Genomic DNA, 23325 nt, shown 5'->3' with positions numbered 1-23325 from the left:
CAGTGATTAGTTTGACTTTCATAATTCATTAAGCTTTCCATAATTATCGCTCTTTGTAGATTTCCATTCTAGTCTATGAAAAAACTACAGTGATTGACCAGTAATATTTCCTGTCAGGTTTTTTAACAGCAATCTGATAAACATGCTCTCCCGAATAATAATGCTATAAATGAACCTTCCCTTTCAAAACATTGCAGGATTTAAAGATATGTCTAGGCAATTGTAAGAAGGGATACTCATCTAATTTAGAAAACTGAAAACCTCCTGCTTATGTTCAGAGTCTACTTCGGGGTGGGGAACCTTAGACCTCAGGAGCAAATGCAGCCCTCGGCTTACCTGGATCTGGCCCCCGAGGGTCAGAGCCCCCCAGATGGTGCTGCAGCTGATGCTGCACCAGAGGTGTGGAGCACTCAAGACTGCGCACCCCCAGGCTTGGGTGGGCTCTGGTGGGGAAGGGGCATATGGGGAGTCTTTCTCCTCCGTTGGGGGCCATGTCAGTGATTTTTTTTTTTTTTACTTCTCACTTATATGTGGCCCCTGATTTATTTTTCTGTGGGTCAGTGACTCCAGACACAAAAAAGGTTCCCTATCCCTGGTCTATATGCTGTCATAACCTCTCCAAATCCAGGTACTGAGGTACAGAAGAGCTAAGAAGTAGACTTCTATTTTCTCTTAAAATTCATAGAGAACAAAATTGCTGATATTACTCTTTATACAGCATTAAGCATTTTCTAGGGGTTTTACACATAAATATGAGAAAAATGTTCCTGCCCTGGAAAACTAACAATCTAAATAGATTAGGATTTATCTTAATTTGCCATCTGGATGGTAGACGAAAACAAATTAAAAATGTAGGTCTTTTCATGGCATATAACTACAGTTTGACAATGGTCTGCTCTACCATAATTTAAGGAATTACATTTTCATGCTTTGTAAATTGTTTGAAAGTCTTTTAATTTCAAAGTGTTTAAAGGATACTAGATGCTGGTTTTACCCTTGTACTGGTATGGCTGAGGGTTAGCATTTGTTTGAACATTACTTAAAAATATACTGAAATAAAATGTTTATAGACAGCATCTGGAATGCTTCACAAGTCACTGACCCACAGCTGTATGGCAATTTTTAAAATTATGCAAATCCCTGTGGTTTGATTAATTACTGGACTCAGAATTCCACATTCATATGCCTTTGTCAGTTATGGACATTTCTGTCTGTCTCTCTCTTTTCCCCCATCTGTTTCCCTGCATGATGTGGTTCTGTAAGTTCCTTTCAGCCCCTTTGCAATTACTTCTTGCTCACAAAAAAAAGTGAGCTCAATGAAGAAGAAATTATTTTGGAATTTAATAACATTCCTCTCCCCCACCCCCAAAAAAGCTCTTTTTCATCTCTATTTGATAGAAGTAACACTGACCAACATAAGAATGGCCATACTGGGTCAGACCAAAGGTCCGTCTAGGCCAGTATCCTGTCTGCTGACAGTCACCAATACCAGATGCCCCAGAGGGAGTAAACCCAACAGGTAATCATCCTGTGATCCCTCCCTGTCATCCATTTCCAGACAAACAGAGGCTAGGGACACCATTCCTACACATCCTGGTTATTAGACATTGATGGACCTAAGCTGAATGAATTTATCTAGCTCTTTTCCAAACCCTGTTAACATGTTTAGAGGATACTAGATGTTGGTTTTACCCTTGTACAGGTCTGGCAGTGGGTTAGTCATATTTGTCTTTTTAATAATTTTATAAAATAATTTGGAGACAGAAAAAAATAGTGGGTTGACAAAGGATAAGCAAGAGCAGAGAAAGGGACCAAGGAAGATGTGAGAGAATAAATAGGGGAGAGCAAGGAGAATGGAACTGGCAGCTACTTGAGAGAGAGTAGGAATGGTATGAAAGTAAAAGGAACATTTTTCAGTATTATAACTTGAGCTGATCCCTGCTAATTTGGTAATACCTGTATTTTAATGAAGAAGGATGTTAAGGATGATGAAGTTGTTAAGGTATTAGCATGGACCTGTGAAACCCAGGTTAAATTTCTTTCTGTGCCACGGACTTCTTGTGTGACCTTAGACAAGCTTTCTTATCTGTAAAATAGGGATAACAATACTTCCTTGACTCCTCAGGGTGTTATAAAGATAAATGCTTTAAAGATTGTAAGATGCTCAAATACCAAAATAATGAGGGCAAGAGAGGTCCCTAAGCCATACCTTAGCCTTGAAGATCATTTCCTGTAAGCCCCTCTGCTTTTTGCTATTTAGTTTAGGTGGCTCAGGATTATGTTGCATCTTCACAGAGGAATATTCTTAATTTACCATCTAAATAAGTATATATGGATAAGAATTTTGAAGTTAAGAATCTAGCCCAGAATATACATTTTTTCTAAGCATTCTATGTGCTCCAGCAGGGCTAACTTTTGTAGGGAGAATTAAATATAAAATAATGATATAAAATATTAAAGGAAAGACTTCTGATGCTATTCTCTCAACTTCTAGCCATATACTATCATATAAAGCAGTGGTGCTCAAACTACAGTTTGTGGATCACTGCAGGTCCCTGAGGGAACCCCAGATGATCTACGGGCCCCACTGATCAACTCCTCTCCCTCCTTCCCAGCATCTCCTGCATGCTAAAAGTCAAGTGGCACACTGCTCCTGAAAACAGCTGGCACATCCCTGTTGCCCCTACCCTATGTGCTGCTCCAGACCTGCGTACTGAATCTACAGCTCCCATTGGCTAGAAACTGCGGCCAATTGGAGCTGGAGGTATGCTGGCAGAAGGATGTGATGGTCGCTTTTGGGAGATACTTTAGGTAAGTAACACTCAGACAGCGCCCATGCTCTTCACCTCCTCCTGCACCAAAACTTTCACTCAGGCCTCGGACCCTATATTCCTCATACACTCTAATCCTTTGCACAGCCTGGTGAAAGTCAGTGAGGGTGGGAGAAAGCAAGCAGTAGAGGAAAAGAAGATGAAGGGAGTGTGGGTGGGCCTTCGGACAAGGGCTATGTCACTAGGGATAGATCAGGGCAAGGACTAACTATAGGGGTTGGGGTTCCCATAAATATGGAATAATAGTCACACACAGCAATTCTATGTTTGGCTATTGAGAAGTGGGAATGGTACATATGTACTAAAATCCCTTTCAGGGTGTGGGGATTATATCTTGGGAATCAGTGATTCTGAAAAAGAACTGGGGGTTAAGAAGAATCAGTTGAACATGAATTCCCATTGTGACATTGACAAAAGGGCTATTGAAAAAAATGGGGAAATCATGGGCAGAAATAGGGAGTTTATGACACCTATTTACTTGATAATGAAGTAATGATTACTGGAAAACTGCATTCAGTTCTGGTGTCCACAATTCAAGAAGGATGTTGACAAATTGGGTAGGGTTCCAGAGAAGAGTCACAAAAATGATTACTGGACTGGAAGACATGACTTACTGTTATAGACTCAAGTAGCTCAATCACTGTAGTGTGACTGACTGAGGATGAAGGACGTGATGCACATCATTGTACAATAGCCAATAGAATCTGTTATTTTTTGCAATATTCTCTGATGTTGAAAGTATAATAAATTCTCATAGCTCAGTACACTTTTCAGAGGGGTAGCCTTGTTATTCTGTTTCAGCAAATTTTGGCCACTTTGACTAATGAAGTGAATTCCAGCTTATGAAAGCTTTTGACCAAATACATTTGTTAGTTTTCAAGGTGCCACTCCTTGTTGTTTTTATGGTGCACTTTGAGTTCTAAAAAATATAGTATATTAAATATTTTTTTTAAAGGAAAGGACCCCATACTTATCCTATCATCTGTAAATTTCCTGAAACTCATAGGGTATGTCTACATTACCACCCTAGTTCAAACTAGGGTGGTAGTGTAGACATACCCATAAAGAGTTGCAAAATAATTCCTGCACTAGTTCACCGATACCTGATAATGTTTTGGAACCGACCTTCTGGGAGATAGAGATGGAAATCCACCAGGTTATCTTTCTGACTCATCTTTTGGACCTCATCTTTCCTTTCTGAGTATCTCTCCACTGGACCCCATTTGCTTCTGCTTCACACATGAGGTTATTATCTTTATCTCGAAAGGCCACCATAATTTAACTCTATGCTGTCAACCTGATCTCATTATTTACTGTGAAATCAAATCCCATTTGCTCTGCCTATGACACCAGACTTCACTGTCCACCGGTCAGCTTCACTCTTAAATACATTCTTGTTTTCCTCCTGCACTGCCTTTTAGGTCTGGGGGAGGGAGGAAAATCTGCCTGCTATAATCTGTTCAGGCACTATCTTAAAATCCCTTATCTGTGATGACCACAAAGCCTTACTTACTGATCATAGTTAGGCAAGTAATGAGCTGTGTGTGTCTCTCTTCCCTTTTCTTCCTCTCTACTGCCTTAGGGTACGTCTAGACTACATGGCTCCGTCGACGGAGCCATGTAGATTTGTTGTTTTGGCAAAGGCAAATGAAGCCGCGATTTAAATGATCGCGGCTTCATTTACATTTACATGGCTGCCGCGCTGAGCCGACAAACAGCTGATCAGCTGTTTGTCGGCTTGCACGCTAGTCTGGACGTTCCCCCTGTCGACATCAAAGCCCTTTGTCGGCAGCCCTGGTAAACCTCATTCCACGAGGAATAACGGGGCTGCCGACGAAGGGCTTTGATGTCGACAGGGGGAACGTCCAGACTAGCGCACGAGCCGACAAACAGCTGATCAGCTTTTAGATAGCAAGGGACAGTGATAATCTTTAATCTGTGTTTGTAAAAATCCCACCAGAGTAGAGCCCTTTTCTCAATTGACGTCATTGGTTGTTGCCATAGTCCTTATTATAATATACATGTTTACTATAAATAATATTTTAAAAAAGACGCTATACCAAGTTTTTGGCTCTCAGATGTTAAAACTACTAATTTCAGAAGAGTATGATATCTTAAGAACCATTTTTAATTAATATTCTGATTTTTCAGGGTTTATTAATTTCATCTAAGTTTTCAACAATTTTTAATCGTATGTAACTATCTAAAAATTGGCAACTTAGATCCTCTCTTTCTTTACTCTGTAATGAATAACAAGTATTTACATATACATGACTCACTATGGATGCTGTGATTTCTGTAAACTTCTGACTTACAGATTCAGTAATATTCCAGTCACCTAGCTGAATCCCATAGGAATTTAGTAAACATTTGATTAGAGAAACCAGCCTATAATGTAGTCAACATTGGTAGTCTATTCCAAGCATGAAAAGTCCTGGTCAGGATTTACAGAGGTTTACAGGCATCACACAGTATGCTAGTCATTGTCTTTGCATTCTTACAAGGAACTGTAGGTGGTTTCTTATCACATCTCCAGGCTTAAAGTGGTTTCTATCATATGCAGGATTTACAGTGTGGTTCAATGGCTCTCAGCACCCCCACTAAATAATTGTTGCCAGCACTACTTCAAGGAACTCTGTCTCAGCAACAGTAATACATTCAGTAAAGAAAATAAAAACAGATTTAGTGTGAAAATGCCTTGCATTATTCAATGTAAATTGCCCATGGATTAAATTAAGCCCCTTCCCCAACATTTTCCAGCAAACAAATTATCTTCTTATAATATCTGAAATTATTATTATAGTCAGCCTAATTTTTAGTCTCAGATGGGTAGTCATGTTAATCTGTATCTGCAAAAACAGCAAGGAGTCTTGTGGCACCTTGGGGTATGTCTACACTTGCTCCCTAGTTCGAGCTAGGGATGCAAATGTGGCCAACTAAAATTGCTAATGAAGCGGGGATTTAAACATCCTGCGCTTCATTAGCATAATCTCGCCCACATGTTATTCCTCTCAACAGCTAATTCAAACCAGGAAGTGCGCTCCAGGATGCATTAGTTTGAACTAATGTTACACCTCATTTTTTGATTTACAGCCAATGAGAGCTGTGATTTTCCAATACTTCCACAAGTAAATATGGAGGTGGGGGCCTGCCACGGACTAACCCTGCTGACCAGATGAAGCCTGCAGGCTGGAATTTGCCCACCCCATATTAAGGCATAAGCTTTCATGGTTAAAACCCAGGTTCATCTAAAGCTTATCCCAGGGGTGGCCTACCTGTGGCTCTGGAGCTAGCTGTGGCCCTTCTGAAGTTAATATGTGGCTTCTAGGGGACAGGAGAGGAGACAGGAAAGGAGGCACCTGATGGGGACTACTTACAAATTACTGTAGCTCTTTGGAAATGTACATTGGTAAACAGTAGTGCTTTCTCAGGCTCAGGTTGGCCATATTTGTCAAATTTATAAGTGGAGCGTCCACACTAGCAAGCCTGTTATTTTGATATAACGGGCAACTTACTTTGAAATCTGTATTCCTGCTTTTCTCTGGGAATAACGCTAATTTCAAAAACTGTTATTTTGAAATAGCATTAGTGTGAAAACTCCAGTACTGCTAATTCAAAATAACTACTCCCCAGAGTAATTCAAACTAGTTACTCCCCAGTGCTTCCTGGGGCTCTAACTGAAGGTAGTGCATCTACATTAATGTATCTTGTCTTGAACTAATTTCAAGGCTTCCCCATAATGGGGATACACTACTTTGATTTTGTAAAATTGGGAGTTATTAAGTCAAATTTAGTTATTTTAAAATAATTTCCTAGTATAGACATGTCCTAAGATGCCACAGGACTCCTCGTGGGTTTTAGTAGTAATGATCTTCTTAACTGAACATACATTTGTTCCTGAGTATGTTATCTGGACCATCTTAAATGGATACATGAATAAGATTACATAACTAAATGCGGTGTGAACATCTTTCTTTTTGTTATTCCCTCTTCCCCACTTAAAAGTCTATTTTCTTTAGAGACTGAATTAAGAAGGCTTCTGAAATTTAAATAAACAGTTTTTGTTGTGGGTGGATAAACAACAGGCATACAGGAAACCAGACTCTGAACTTGTTATCGATTATCATACCTGCTTTTCTATATTTATATTTGGAAGAAGCATAACCTTTACAATGGACCATTCCAGGTCATCTGCTCCATTTGAAAAAGTGACAGTAGTATTTTCAAAGGTTAACCATAAAACTAAAAAGTCACCAAAAGTGAAATGTAAAATAGGCTCTAAGAAACTACCAGAATGCATTACAAGATGGCATTCTTTGTTCAGAAAGTCACATTTTAATCGCAGTATTGTACTGTAACTGCTAAATGACCTGTGAGAGGGAATTCTAGAATATATTAAAACTCACATGAGTGAAAAAGAGCCAGTGATAATGTTAATAGTCATAGGGAACTAAATGAGAAGGGGATTTAAAAGTAATTTATACATTTAATTAACTCATCAGTCATTAACAAGTGTATTTCATATTCCTGTGGTGAAGTAATTAACCAAGATCTACCTCATTGTACAATAACGACGCCAATACTATACCATTATTAGTGATTAATCTCTACGCACATTGTCTAGCAAGCCAAATAAAGCATACATATATGCTTTAGATATTCTAAGGCTTAATTAGAATTTCATATAATAGAGGACATCAAATAAAACATATTACTCGCAAAAAATCTCCAAATAATATTAAATGGTTCAAAGTGGAAGCTCATAAATTAGATGAATTATAGCTCTTGGACAAGTGCTAAAAAAGGATTGCAATTATTACTTTCATACAACAGACATTCCAAGGCTACTAAAAGTAACTGTCTATTTCTACATAACAGTATATTTTTTATCTAATATAAGCTGTTGGTTGAATTTTGACTAGCAGCTACATTTATATTTGTTTCAATTAGAGCGTCTTCATAGACGGAGTGGGCAGTGCCTTTGAATGAGATTGGTGGAATTTCAAGGTCAAAGAAAGAAAAGCCAAAGGCAAAAACTATCAGCAGGGGCTAATCTGTTTATGAAAAAGAATAAAAGAACTGTCCTGATACGGTTATGGATGCCAAAGGACATCCTTCATCCTTCACTGAAGAGATAAACTGAGGTTGTGGCTTGTTCCATGGAAAATGGATCATAACTTGCCTGGCTAAAAACACTGATGAACAATAAAATACTAGGCTTGGGAATGGAGGCATTGTGATTTAACAAGAAGATTCATGATCTGGAATAGTTCAGCAGCACATGAATTAGCAAGTACTATAGCACAAAAGATTCTCTATGCCCAAAATAATATTAAATCCAGTGTCCCATTTTCTCTTTCTTCTCACTCTGATTCTTACTGAAACCCTCTTCTTCTACAAATGAACACAGTCATCCTTCAAGAAAAGGAAAATTACATACCGGAGTGGTCGACAAAGGCTTTCCTTGTTGACCGTGGCGCGTCTAGATTGCCCCGCTGTGCCGGATCAGCTGATCGTCGGCACAGCGCGGTAGCCATTTTGATATAAATGAAGCGCGATTATTTAAATCACAGCTTCATTTTGCTATGTCTAGTAAACTCATCCACATGGCTCCATCGATGGAGACGTGTAATCTAGACACACCCTGAGTGAAAAGTATAGCATATGTTTCATACACAGAACAATTCAAAACATTGACATCTTAAGAATCTTGAAATCCTAGAGCATAATAAAATCCTTACTATGCCAAGTCATACAATAGAACTGTAAAGAAATATACCTTAAAAGAAAATTGAATTAATAATTGAAAAGTGTTATAGAAAAGACAGAATACTGCCTATGGGAAATCTCTAAAAAAAATCTGAGCACAAAGTGATTGAGGACGTCAGAATTTCAGCCAAAATGCATATTGTTCCCCTTAAACAATGTTTTCAGTGTGATACCAAAGATTTTTATATTTCTGTACTTCAGATAATAATGGGCAAATTATTTTCTCTAACTTAGGTTGTTATACACTAATAATATAATTTATGTGCTTGAAAATCAAAAAGTAATTTTATTGATTATTTTTAGGTTTGATCACTAGATTAAGCAAAATGATAAATTTGAAATAATTGTTTCAGTAGATGAACTTTTATTTCTATCAAATATTAACTTGTCTGATATTTATAGAAGTGATTCTTGAGGTAGTTTATTTTTAAGTTTGTCTTTCCTTGTGTTCACTTCAAGACTATGATACACTGAAGACTGAGCTACTCCAAACTTTGAATCCAAACTTTAATTAATTATATCTATACATTTCAATCACAATTCCTCTGACAGTATTTCTTTTTTTCCCCCTGTGGCTAAGCAGAGTCCCTTGGTATTTTACCTGGTGGAAAAAGTCAGGCACATTAGCAAATTTGGTGAGAGATCAATAAGTTTTCTGCCTTTTCTATAACATTATTCAATTATTTATAGTATCTCCTTTTACTTGGAAAGGATATTTTCCCCATAATAATTGTGCCATATACTCTCTGATTATACAACATAAAAATATGTGAATACATATAAACATATTTACAAACATGTTTATAAACATATAACTATACAACATATAAATGTTCTGTATTTGGAATTCTAAGACTTATATAAGATTTCAATATTTTTCATTTTCCTAAGAGATACGTGCTACCTCTCATATTCAGACCTATTTATTTCAATCCCGCATCTCTTTTTCATATGAACCAAGACAATAATGAGCTGTAATCTTGCTAATTTGACTCACACATGACAATGGTATTATTTGCGGGTAAGGTTTAATAAATTTGTTCCTATTCATGTCCCTAAGATCCACATTGATTTCTCTGTTTCCATTGATGTGCCCAATAATACTGAACTTACATTTTCCTTCAAAGACAATTTATAGTTTCTCAAATTTGTATATGTATATGAGCTTTTCTTTCGAATCAGAAAAAAATATTTATTTTAGATTAAGATTGTGAGAAAATAAACTTATACAATAAAATGTTGTTCCTTTAGATTTTGTATAGATATTTATATGTTGCAGGAATACTGATTTATTGTTAATTCATGTTGTCAATCACTTGATGAGGGGGCTTAAAGCTCTGTTTTTATGAGGAAGAAAATAATTGCAACAGAGATTTCAAAATAAAGTTGTCTTTTCATTCTACTCTCTACATAATGTACTAGGATAACATTAAATAATTTTGCAGTATCTCATGCCAACCTCCTCCCTTTTGTGCCAGATATTGAATATCTATCTTACTTAGCACATCTAACTCTTCTACATATCAGTTTCATATGTAGAGAGAAAGAACCACTGCTATTCTAATGTGCATTTTTGTGAACAAGCAGTGCGCTGTTCTATTCAAATATTTTCATGAGGAAAGTAGAAGCTCAGTATGATTGTCACATATAAACCTTTGCTGGGGTGAAAAATAATGTTAGCACCATTATACAGATAAAAGGTTAAGAGTCACTTTATGAATTCACAACAATTGTTCAAAACACATAGCCTGTTCTCATGTTTACATGCATTAATGCCACTTTCGTTCATTTTCATTTTTTCTGAATGATCATTTATGTAATGATAAACACAAAACAAACAAGTTTGTAATGAAAATCAACAGATTCTCAGTTGTACCTTAATTGGGTGCCATGCCATTCCCAACACAACAAATAGTTATTGATAGAAAAGCTCTAAGAATTGGATAAAATTGTAGCAGTGAGGAAATCTTCAACAAACCACTACAACATCTAAGCAGGTATATGTTACACTTGAAATACCATGTGACTAGAAATGGATCTATATTCTGAGTTGCCCAGAAGATTTGTAACTGGGATAACTGTCAATCTGCAACATAGTAAATTGATGTGGTTTTACATCCTGTAGCTCAGGGGTATGAAAAAGGGCCTCTGCAGGCTGGATTCATGGAGGCCCTGCTGCACCCCCATCCCCAGACCAATCAGGGCCGGGAAGCCAGGGAAGCACACAAAGTTTTCTCTGCCCTGCCCCCACCCTGCAAGGAGTGTGTGGTGCTTAGAATCACTACGCACTCCCGGCAAGCTGGGAGGAGACGCTGTGCATTCCCCCACTCCTAGACCCACCCCTGCTGTAGTTCCTTAATACACACACACACACACACACACACACACACACACACACACACACACACACATTCAAAGCCTACCGTGTAATACCTAATTAGAGATGAGATTCAAAAGGCCATTTCAAATGTTTCTTTGATTTCCTACTACACGTTTTCAGCAGACAATGAAATTAGTATTCAAAGCATTTGTGACTTTTAAACATGTATCAAGCTTCTATATTCTCTGTCCTCTCTGAATTTACATTGCAAATCAATAGCTGACATTTGACAGGTGGTTTATGTTATTCAGTGTCAACTTTCATAAATACTTGGGTAAATAAATATACATGCATTTGATATGGGAATCTCTCCTGAACTTTTTAAAATATGTTTGATAACCTCCTCATCCACTTACATTTCTCAGACATTTTCAGTTTCTTTCTTTTTTCACCTTCCTGCATTTTCTCAAATAGTTGCACCTCTTTGATCAAAACCTACAATATGTACTTTGTACATGACTCTGCAGCAATCAAGTATGGGCTGCAACCACACAGTTGAGAAACTCTGCTATAGAAGAAGCACAATTGTTATCCGAGATATTCAGGAAAAAAGACAAGAGATGAATCTTGTTGATTTAGGTCACAACTTTGAAAACTTAATTTATCTGGGAGCTATTCAGCAATAAGACATACAGTGCAGTGCGCTCTTTCAGCATTGTTGTAACTCTCATGAGGTTAAGAGATGTGTCAAAATAGCATGTTATTTCAAAATTTGGCACTATATTGATGTGGCAAATTTCGAAATAAGCTATTTCTAAATATAATCGAAATAAGCGAGGCAATCTGCATAACACAAATTGCGTATCTTATTTTGAGTTTAGGGTGCTGTGTAGATGCACCCTAACTCCAGTTCAAGCTGTTGCACTTGGGACAAACACTTTGTGGATTCCAAATCCCAATGTGGTATATGTTCTCTAACATGACTTTGAGTGCATTAGTTCCCTCATATATATCCACGTATGTTCAGGCTTAGTTCACACTGCTGATTTATGGATTAGATTAAAGCTGGGTTTCCAGACATAATTTTAAGAACTATTGCATAGTGAACCTGACTCTTGTTGCTTCCAAAAAGAATTATATATGGTGTCAGAAGTGTTATATATGATTAAAATAAACCTAATGAAATCAGAAGTTGTGCAGTTATTAAAAGAGCTGGACATATCAAAAGTTTCACTGAATTTTTTAAGTGCTATACAGAACACCTATAGCCATAATATGTGATTCATGTATCATATCATCCCATTTCAACTGAAAATGTGACTTGCCAATATGGAAAGAATAGTCCTATTTCCATTATATACATTTCTGACAGTGAATGTGCAAAAGGTTAATTGTAAACCGTGAAAGGCATACATTTTATCTTATATTTAAATATTGTATTTACTAGTTGTAAATCAATATTTTTCATACTAGAGCTGATGTCTGAAGATACACTCTTCAGCCTAAAGGCTGTCATGAAAGCTGAGGATACTGTGAGGTTCTTCTTAGTGAGCCCTTTAGAAATGCAAGGACAGTCTGTCTCATTATAAAGTCTTATTATAAGGCCTTGTAACACCATTTGATTTCCTTGGTTTCATAATAATTAAATCACTTTGATTCCTTTACCAATTTTAAAGATACAAAATTAATATTCTGAAAATGTTCACCACAAAGACTGGTCCCATTTTCATTGCTTTCTAATTTCTCCAATTTAAATGAAATTATTCCTGGCAAGTATAATCTTTATAATGAGGCAAGGCAGCATAACTGTAATTTATTTCCTCAGTTAATAAGTAATTTTATCTGCATAAGATGAAGTATTGTAAAAATTGTGATAATTTTTTATTGCCCCATACATAAAAAATTGAAAATAAAGATTGATAAGTGGTACCTTTTAAAAAGGGGAAGAACCAATTTTGAGGCAAAGAATTCTCAATGAATATTCAATGGAATCCCAAACATCATTACTCACATCTTAGGCTATATTTATGAGCATGAATTCAGGTGCATTTCAAGGCCTAGTTGTTGGGAATGAGTCTTGCTACATCTGCTAGGAATGGAAAATTCCCTTCTGAGGTTATATCTACACTGTTGGGGGTTTTCTTCAGAAAATGGTACGCAAAGTGTGAACTGCAATTTGTCTACCTTTTTAAAATTTTTATTGGAAGAGGCTTTTCCAACATTTGGCCCATGTATACAGGATCAAATGTTGAAAAAAATCTCCTCTTTCAGAAGAGCTCTTATTCCTCATAAAATTTCAGAAGAGTAGACATGTTCCCTGGAGTATCCTGGAAAAACTCCGTAGTGTAGACATAGCCAGAGAAACACATTTTGCCTCCAAAAACAAATGGAGTTTCTATAGACCAAAAGCCTTCAAATTGCTTCTGTGTTGAATTAGACACCCAAAACTTTGCAATGGAAAATTCTTTCATTATTTTCCATCTGAGATAATATAATCAGAGCTGTAAAGCATAAACTGTTTCAAGAAAAATACAATCTAATACCTTTGTTGTTATCCATTCCTCCAACAGCATACAGTGTTCCAACTGTAGATTTCCTAGGTTTAGTTCTTGGACTTTGCATCAGAGTTCTTCTTTCTGGTAAAAGATGGTATTTCATAGCTTCCAAAATGAGCTTCTGACATTCCAAATCATCCTTAAAAAGTGCATGATTTTCGAGGTCAGCCAATATCTGTGAATGACAGAAACATGAATCAATCAGAATATTAACAATATTGATTATGGAAGTAACACTAAATGTATCATCTTGTTTCAGACAACATTCCGTCAACTTTATCCATTTCAAAATCTTTTACACAAGAAATGAGCACTATTTTGTGAATCATGAAAACACATTTAGGGCATGTCTGCACAGCAGGGCTAAAGCCCAAATAAGCCATGTAACTTGAGCTATATCAATTGCATAGCTTAAGTCAAAATTGCTTATTTTTGGTTTTTGGCACTGTTTACACAGCAGGATGTCCAAGAAAGAGCACTCTTACTCTGATTTCCCTTACTCCTCGTAAGAAGTCCTCCAGCTCAACATTATTTCAGTATGACGTCAAAATAATTGCTTGTAGTGTAGACATGGACTATGTTATTTTGGAATAATGTCAGTTATTCCAAAATAATACTGCTATGTAGACATAGCCTTAGAACAGTTACTTTCCACAGCATATAGGACACGAATGGTATTTGCTATTCAGAATTTTGGGAAACACTCTTGTACATCACTGTTGATTTTTTAATAGTCCCCATTGAAGGCAAAAAAAATCTTATTTAATTATCATAAATATACTCATTAATCAGAGTCTAAAGTATTCTACACTTTGGTTTATAGAGATGTACTCCAATTGTTTTCAATTACATTCTTTAGATCCTCAATTGAAAGTGTTTTAGGGCTTTTCTGGATTATTTCTGCTTCGGCTATGTATGTAAGAAGCATATATAATCCAGAAAAGCCCTAAAACACTTTCAATTTAGCAGATTGTAGAATAACTGTGTGCAGTACTAAGCCAGTTCTGCACACAGTTATGCTACATTCTGCTAAATTTACACTAATAAAATGACTGAATCTGCTGAAAATGGCACAGGAGTTACAATTATTATTCATGGGCAATGGATGCCTATTGAACTAGATTGCCCAAACTAATAAGAAAATTTAATAAAAAAATTTAGTGCATAGGATCTAGAAATTTTTAGAAAGTGGCACACCTTGAAATATCTGTCTTCTGTTTCAGTTATCTCCAGGTATCTTTTACCATGATTGTCTCAAGACCAAAAGATGCGTTAGAAGATGAAAAAAATAGTTAACTGAAAATACAAGTATACGTCTGCACAAGTAAACGCAGGTAAAATACAATTATCTGAATCTCTAAAGGCATTGGCAAAAACTGATTATTGGAGAATCAGACAACAGAAATTTTGTTCCTATAAAAACTCCAGATTAAGGGAATAGTAACAGTACTGAGAAAATTGAAATTTGGATAAGCATGGCTTAACTTATATTTACTTGGTGCTTTCATGTTACTCTTTCTGTGTATGGATTTTGTGGGCTTTATTTAGGTAACTATGTCTATATATCTGAGCTAATTAATTTTACTGAACAGTTGTACTCGAGAGATAAATTTTTCCTGTTTGTTCCAGTAACCCTAAGAGGTTTTACAACCTTGGACAATGGGTATGTGGCCACAAAGAAAGTAACAAATTACTAAATATTTTGAATTAATTTTTTTATTTCCCTTCATTGACACTGCCAATCAATGAAAGAATATTACAGAAGGAAAACTTCACATTATTAGTAATGTATGTTTTATTTTTGCATACAGCATGCTCCTGGAGCTGCATCAAATCCCTTCCTTTTTAAACACAGATATCCTACTTTACTTTTAAAAAAAATGTCTATTCTAGGTGATTGTTATATGCTGGGTATCACAGCCAATTTCCTCTTTTCTTCATTTTTGCTCTCTCAAAGAGTAACAGAAACATATTAGTATAGAAATGTTAAAATCTAGTAATTTAGGGAAAACAAGTTATTAACATTGGTTAGAAATGATGGATCAATTGGATGTAAAAACAACTCTGGGGAATAAAATCTTCATGTATACAGAAACAGTAAAATTCTTATTTATTTATTTTTGGAGAGGAAGATGATAATTGTAAAAGAGAAACTCAGAGGAAATGACAGGGGAACAGAAAAGCTCACAGGACACATGTCTGTCTTTGAACTTCAGAAAAAGCCACATAAACTGCAAAAGGAAGCAGCAGTAATCAGATGAATGCAAATTTAATGTCTGCCTCTTTTACTGATCAGAGAGCAGCAGAGTTCAATTGATTTTGGTAGGAAAAAAACCCTATTTGTTCATCCTTTTAAGCATAAGAGGAAATCAGATAATTATAACCGTAGAGTGGGTGAGGACAGTTTGGGAGATGTTCAGTTTCCAGGGGCAGATCCTCAGGTCAAGTAAAGAATAAACTGCACCTGCTGATAATCTGCCTCTGAGATTCTGTTATTCAATTCAGATATAAAGTTACTGCCAGATAGATTTCACAGAGAACTAACCATTACTAAAGGTGCAACATCATACTCAAATCTATTTTTCGTCATTCTGTTCATATTATATACAACCATACATACTGTATGGTAGAATGGCTTCTGTTAAGTACAAGATACATTTCCAGAAAAGTCAACATCCATTCCGAGGCTTATGAGACTTCAGCTCATGTTTGATATGGCTTATTTCTTTCTAAAAAGAAATAATGTCTCCCTCCAAATGGAGAAATAATGTACAATTTGCACAGATTTTGGAAGGGTTAAATGTTCCTTAGTTCATATTCTGCATAGTCATAATACCATCTAAAATACTGAGGAACCAATAGGAAAAAAAATAGTCCAGTTCAACTTCAAGGGAAGTTAAATCTAAAGTGTAGCAGAATCTAAAGGTCAGGTCTGGAGAAAAGGAGAGAAAAAGCACACAGAAAAGAGAAATGCTGTCTCGGATTAAGTATCTGTACGTAAACTAATCCCCAGGATCTGGGATAAACAGCTTTGGAAAAAGAGAAGTTACTTATATTGCTATTTCTGACGCATCATTAATTCCTGCAGGAAATCCACATCAGCATATAACTTTCTTTTAGGGGTATCTGCTGCAGGTAAATATATAGGAGCATACTGAGGTTGTGGAGAGAGCCACATAGCAATGCACAAGCATGACACTGGAAGGTTTTTCAATTGTGACTGGACTAGCCTCTAAATGTGTGTCTACACAGCAAAGTTATTTCGGAATGACTATGCAAGAATCTACACAGCAATTCCGTTATTTCAAAATAATTTCAAAATAATGGAGAGATTATTCCGACTTCTGTAAACCTCATTCTGTGAAGAATAATGTCTATTCCAAAATAGCTATTTAAAAATAACTGTGCAGTGCAGATGTAGCCTAAGGGTACATCTATACAGCAGTGTTATTTTGGAATAATGGATGTTATTTCAAAATAACAAAGTGTGTGTCTATACAGCAAGCCATTATTTCAAAATAACTTTGAGAAGGAAGACTTCCTACTCTGACTCCTGTAGCCCTCATTTTATGAGTAAGGGAAGTTGAAGGAAGAGTGTTCTTCCTTTGACTTCCTTCTGTGTAGACACTGCCAGAAAGCAAATTAAACTATTTTGACTTCAGGTACGCAATTGAAATAGCTGAAGTTGTGTATCTTAATTCAACTTTTTCCCTGAAGTGTAGATGTACCCTAATAGACCTTGGGAACCTGCAGGTTCCTTATGTAAGGGGACTGTTACCCCTTACTAAAACTCTGTGGGAGTTTTTTGGTTTACCAGCTTCAGAAGGGGAAGGGTTCATGAGACTGACAGACCCCAGAGACAATGGAAAGCAGTCAACACTCCAGCTCAGCCTGACTGACAGGTTGTAAGTGGGGATTGTTCTGGCTCTGTCTCTGAACAAACAAGCTGTGTGCAGAAGAGGTCCTGCAAAGACAGAGAGCTGAAAGAGGAGTACAAGAAGAAGTCCTGCAGCGACAGAACCAGACACAGACAGGCCAAGCAGTGCAGACCCTGTGTTGAGCAGCAGACTGGCAGTGCTCAGAAAGCCAAAAGGAACAGAGAAACAACACAAGGAGCTGGAACTGGCCAAGCAGCACAGCCTGCAGCTGGATGTTGTGAGCTACTGGGACCTGCAAAGTGTGGGGAAAGGCTCTGGACTGGGAGAGGGGTCTGGCCACTTAGAGACTGAGGCTGTGTGGTCACTGCCAGTGCAAGCGTGTCCAGCCTGCAGCCCCTTGCAGCACATCCAGGGCTTCTAAGGAAGAGACTGTGAACTGTCCTTACACTCTGCAGACTGCTGTGTTGATGTCCCTGTGCTACAGAGCAGGGCTGTGTGTTCCCATTTAACCATTCTCATTGTTTCTTATTCTATTCTCTTTAATCAGTTGATGTTTAATAAATTGTATTTGCTTTGAACCTTATGAAGTGGTCACTGGGCCAAGAAGGCCTGCAGTGTAAAGAGAGCACCTCGGAGTGGGGACACCCTAACTCCTGCCCCTAGTGACTACAAGGTCAGGGATTAAGCCCCAGGAAACCTGGGCCCAGCCTTGTTGGGGTTTCAAGGGCTCTGCTACTCAGGAGAGTGGAGGGGGAGCCCTCAGGATCAGGGAGCCGTGGGGTAAAGGAAGTGGGAGCGGGGACTCAGATCCTTTCGCTGGTTCATTTCACCGGGGTGTATAGAAGCCAGGAAAGTTCCCCACAAGAGCGGGACCATTCCCCCGCTTACACTTGGACAAGCCCCTCCCTGGAGCAAACCCTGACACTGACAGGAAAAAAGAGAAGGAAGCACCATGAGTTCACTTATGAAGAGGAATATCTACCTCAGTGATGTGTTTGTATGTTTTGCTATGCTCAATTCTAACTTAAATAGTTCATAGAATGACTTACCTTGATGCTTGCAGTGACTCAAGACTGTGATCACTAACTTAGGGCAGATAGGAACCAGGGCAAACATCCCAAATTGAGTGTGATTTCTGTATTTAGATTTCACCAGCCTATAGTTGGTAAAAACTCCTCAGGCACTGTAAGGCTATGTCTACACTGTACAATGTACACTCCTCAGGCACTGTTTTCTGGAATAGTTATTCCAAAATAACTTATTTTGAAATAGCACATCTGCACTACAGGGAAGCCTCAAAATTAGTCCAAGTCAGGCTTCCCTAATGTAGACATGCTATCTCGATTTAGAGCCCCAGGAAGAATAACTTAGAATGGCCCTGGAGAGGGGCATTTTGAAATAGCAGCAATTGAGCGTCTACACATGCTTTCTTTCAAAATACCTATTTTGGAATTGGCATTATTCTTCATAGAATGAGGTTTACAGAAGTTGGAATAAGCCGTTTGTTATTTCAAAATTATTTCAAATTAACAGAATTGCTGTGTAGATGCTCACATAGGGTATGTCTACACTACAGCGCTAATTCGAACTTACTTCGAATTAGTTAATTCGAACTAAGATAATTCGAACTAACACATCTGGACTAAAAAACTAGTTCGAATTAGCGTTTTGCTAATTCAAACTAGCGTTCGAATTAGCGTTTTGCTAATTCGAACTAGCATGTACACATTAAATGGACCCTGAACCGGGGTTAAGGATGGCTGGAAGCAGTGCCGGCAGGGCATCAGAGGAGGACTTAGAGCATGGAGCTGCTGCCTCAGGCTATCCGAGGGCTGTGCTTAAAGGGACCCAACCCCCACCCTGGACAGACAGTTCTTAGGGGTGCCCCGCTTGCAAAGCAGACCTGTCTTGGAGTGCCCTGAGTGCCCACACTGGGCAAATCACAGCACTCGGCCATCAGACCGGCTGCACTTGCCGCAGGCTGCCATCTGGGGAGAGGGGGCAATTGGGGGGCTGCAAGAGTGCTTCCACCCCCAGAAGCCCACAGAGCCAGCCCAGTCCTCCCCATCGGGGGCTCGTACCCCATTCCTCCCTCACCTCCTTCCACTTACCCTTCCCTAGCCCCCCCTTCCTTATGTACAAAATAAAGAAAACGTGTGGTCAAAAACAGAATCTCTCTTTATTGAACAAAACTCGGGGAGACTGGGAAAAGGAGGTGGGAGAGGGGAAGAGAAAGGCTGGGAGAGGGGAGGGCAACTAACATGATCAGGGGTTGGGAACAGGTCCCAGATGAAGAAAGGCTACAGAGACTGGGACTGTTCAGCTTAGAAAAGAGGAGACGGAGGGGGGACAGGATAGAGGTCTCTAAAAGCAGGGGTTGGGTGGAGAGGTTGCATTCAGAAAAGTTCTTCCTTAGTTGCCATAATAGAAGGACTAGAGGACACCAACGGAAAGGAATGGGTAGCAGGCTTCAAACTAGTAAGAGAAAGTTGTTCTTGACAAAGCAAAGAGTCAACCTGTGGAACTCCTTGCTTCAGGAGGCTGTGAAGGCTAGAACTAGAACACAGTTTAAAGGGAAGTGAGATAAAGTGATGGAGGTTGGGTCCATGGAGTCCTATTAGCCAGAGGGTAGGAGTGGTGTCCCTGCCCAAAGTTTGTGGAAGGCTGGAGAGGGATGGCACGAGACAAATGGCTTGGTCATTGTCTTCGGTCCATCCCCTCCAGGGTCCCTAGGGTTGGCCGCTGTTGGCAGACAGGCTACTGGGCTAGATGGACCTTTGGTCTGACCCAGTACGGCCATTGTAAGCTCAGGGCTCAGTGTCGGGGGTCTCAGTGGACCCCCTTGATTTTCATGCACACCTGCTCCTGGGTGGCCAGGCTGGCAGCTCTCCTGCCCTAAATGGCCACTTTCCTGTGCCTAGTGCGGAGATCGAGGACGAGGTCCACGATGTCCGCACTAGCCCAGGAAGGTGCCCGCCTCTTGCGGTCCAGGGCAAGCTCCTGGGAGCCGCCAGCCTGGTCCCAGGAAGAGGGGGTGGGCTGGGGGGCATCGGGTGGCTGGCTGGTGCCGTGCCAGGTGCAGGGTCTGGTAGCTGGGTGCTGGCAGGCTTGCACCTGGCACGGGCACCGTAGCCAGCCCGTGCCCCTTTAAGAGGTCCGGGGCCGGGAGGGGGGCAATAGAGTTTCCCTGGTGTTGGCCAGAGTGGCCACCAGGGAAACCTGGGGAGGGCTAGCCTCCCACTAGTTCGAACTAAAGGGCTACACAGCCCTTAGTTCGAACTAGCTAGTTCGAACTAGGTGTTAGTCCTCGTAAAATGAGGTTTACCTAGTTCGAACTAAGCGCTCCGCTAGTTCGATTCAAATTCGAACTAACGGAGCGCTAGTGTAGCACCTATTAAAGTTAGTTCGAACTAACGTCCGTTAGTTCGAACTAACTTTGTAGTGTAGACATACCCTAACAGACTAACCTGGAAGTCACAGATAGTCCTCATAGGTACTCTGATCTATCTTGATGCACAGATGAGCATATCTTTGTGATAAATGGCCCCGTACACCCAGAATCACACAATATTCAACTTTCTTCCAGTCCCAAAAGACCAGTCTCTTACCCCAAGTAAATTGCACCTTAAATCTTAAATGAAAGACAACACTTGTAGCCAAGCCTATAATATACTATGGAAAAGGAAACAAGAATTATTTACAACAGGACTACTCAACTTTGGAAGCCCAAGGGTCCGCAATAATAATACAGCACATGCCGAAGGCTGCAACTTAAGTGTGGTTGCATATACTTGAAAATATATATGCAAATATATGCAAATAGCTTCTGGAATACTGATGGGCATGAATACAAAGATTAAGGAAAGACTATACAATGCACAGGCCCCTTTACGTCAATTCTGCTGATATTAATAAAATGCAATATTTACCCGATTTCCACCCACATGACAGCACTTTTAATGAGCAATGATAGTCCAGGAATTTAACTACTAAAACTTATATCAACAGAAGACCATTATATTGACTACTTTTTTATTTTGGTTCCCACCCACAGGCTGCACGTTGAACCCTGCGTAAACCGAAACTGCACTGCGGGCCACAAACAAATGGGCCGTGGGCTGCATGCGGTTCATGGGCTATGTGTTGAGTAGCCCTTACTCACAAGGTTAAAGCAGGTAAACACCATTATACAAATTATTTACAATCTTAAATTTCAAAAGGTAATATAAACTTCTATAAGCAAGCCCTTCAGATCTAAACTAAACTAAGCCACTGTTGACCTCTGGCTTATGCATAGAAAACCTTGACCTATAGCCTACAAGCGGCTTATAGATAACATTGTGTTTCAGTGTTTTATCCTTCTCCTGATATGTTCTCTGAGTTGCAAATTCAGCTGATGGGAGAAATTCACTTGTATAACTTATTGTTGTGATGTGTGTTTGTGTGTGGAGAGCAGGACACCTAAGTATTTTGTAGTCTATAATGTCCCACAATAGTCTATATGATGTTGATGGATCTTTACTTCAGTACAATTTACTTTACATTAAAAAAGTGATTAAATTATTTCAAAATAAATATATCATGTGAAATGTTTAACTCAATAATTTTCTTCTCCATTTGGGTTGACTCTCCTTAACAAGGGCAGGCTGGAGACCCAGTTTGGTTGCAAGAGGGGCAGACCCACTCTGGCTGGCAGGTCACCATCTTGGGTGGGTTCTTTGAATGCCTATACAATGCTAACTAGGCAGCTGTGAAGCCACACAGATTACAGGGAACTTTGTTAGGCACTATCTGGGTACGTCTACACTGCACACTTATTTCAAAAGAAGCTATTCCGGAAGAAATACTCTGAAATAGTATATTTTAAGATAGCACATCTACACTACAGGAAGCCTCAAAATTAGTCCGAAGCAGTCTGCCTTAATGTGGACATGCTACCTCAATTTACAGTGTCAGGAGGCATTGTGAAGTAATAAGTATGAATGGCTCTGGGAAGGAGCTATTTTGAAATAGCAGCAGTGGAGCATCCACAATACAGAGATTTCAAAATAGCTATTTCGGAATAGGTATAATTCCTCATGGAATGAGGTTTACAGAAGTTGGAATAAGCCGTCCTTTATTTCAAATTTATTTCAAAATTATGGATTTGCTGTGTAAACGCTCACATTGTTTTTTGAAAAATGTCAGTTATGTAGACACACCCTCTGTGTGTTCAGTATTAACAATAAATCCCATGGAAAATATAAGGAAACTTAAAAACAAACTAAATCTGGTCCTAATAGTTTGTTCAATATAATTCTCATTGCTCAGACCAGGTGTAGATGGTGATAAAAATCTCAGAAACTTGCCACCAAATGTCAGAACATGGTTCTATTAGAGCTAAAAGTGCATCTAACATTTATTTATTTTTCTTTATTTATATAAGAATTAGTTATAGTGCTCCTGTCAGCTAATTTTTAAATTATCTGAATGAACAGACCAACCAACCAACAAATAAACAAACACCCCTAGAGTTTTCTATTGCTGAACTCCTACAATCTCCCTTGCCCATCTGAAATGGTGTCAATGAGACTGAATGGCTTATCATCCTCTTATCTAATTTCTATGGGTATGTCTGCACTTGCTCCTAGTCCGAACTAGGGATGCAAATGTGGCATACTGAAATTGCTAATGAAGTGCGGGATTTAAATATCCCACACTTGATTAGCATATTTGCGCCCAGTCGCCATTTTAAAAATCCACTAGTCCAAATTAACTCGCCACGTATTCCGAAAGATCCCATGACAGCTGTCTATCTAAAAAGTTGTTAGGATTAAATACCCTGTTTTGCCTGCAGAGGGACTAGTAGAAGGGTCAACCACAGCCAATACTTTCTAAAATTACTTTGTTTTACAAAGCAGCTGCACAAAAGAAGTATTAAAACTCAGATTGACTCGAATTAAGCCATGTTTAGCTTTGGGAATATAAATACC

At 38.7% G+C, this 23325-nt stretch overlaps 1 protein-coding gene across 1 annotated transcript in view; it reads right to left on the bottom strand.

The window, feature by feature from the left end:
• Positions 1-23325, bottom strand: part of KLHL1 (kelch like family member 1) — a 405445-nt gene that overhangs the window by 86738 nt on the left and 295382 nt on the right. Inside the window, exon 6 of the mRNA XM_006129049.5 lies at positions 13464-13650. Within this exon, the coding sequence (XP_006129111.3) occupies positions 13464-13650 (187 nt within the window). The remainder of the gene's footprint in view (positions 1-13463; positions 13651-23325) is intronic.

The sequence above is a fragment of the Pelodiscus sinensis genome, chromosome 1 (genome assembly GCF_052426305.1).
Source record: "Pelodiscus sinensis isolate ZL-2025 chromosome 1, ASM5242630v1, whole genome shotgun sequence".
In the NCBI taxonomy this organism is placed as follows: Eukaryota; Metazoa; Chordata; order Testudines; family Trionychidae; genus Pelodiscus; species Pelodiscus sinensis.
The sequence above is the reverse complement of the archived record's forward strand: the minus strand, read 5'-3'. Positions and strand labels throughout refer to the sequence as shown.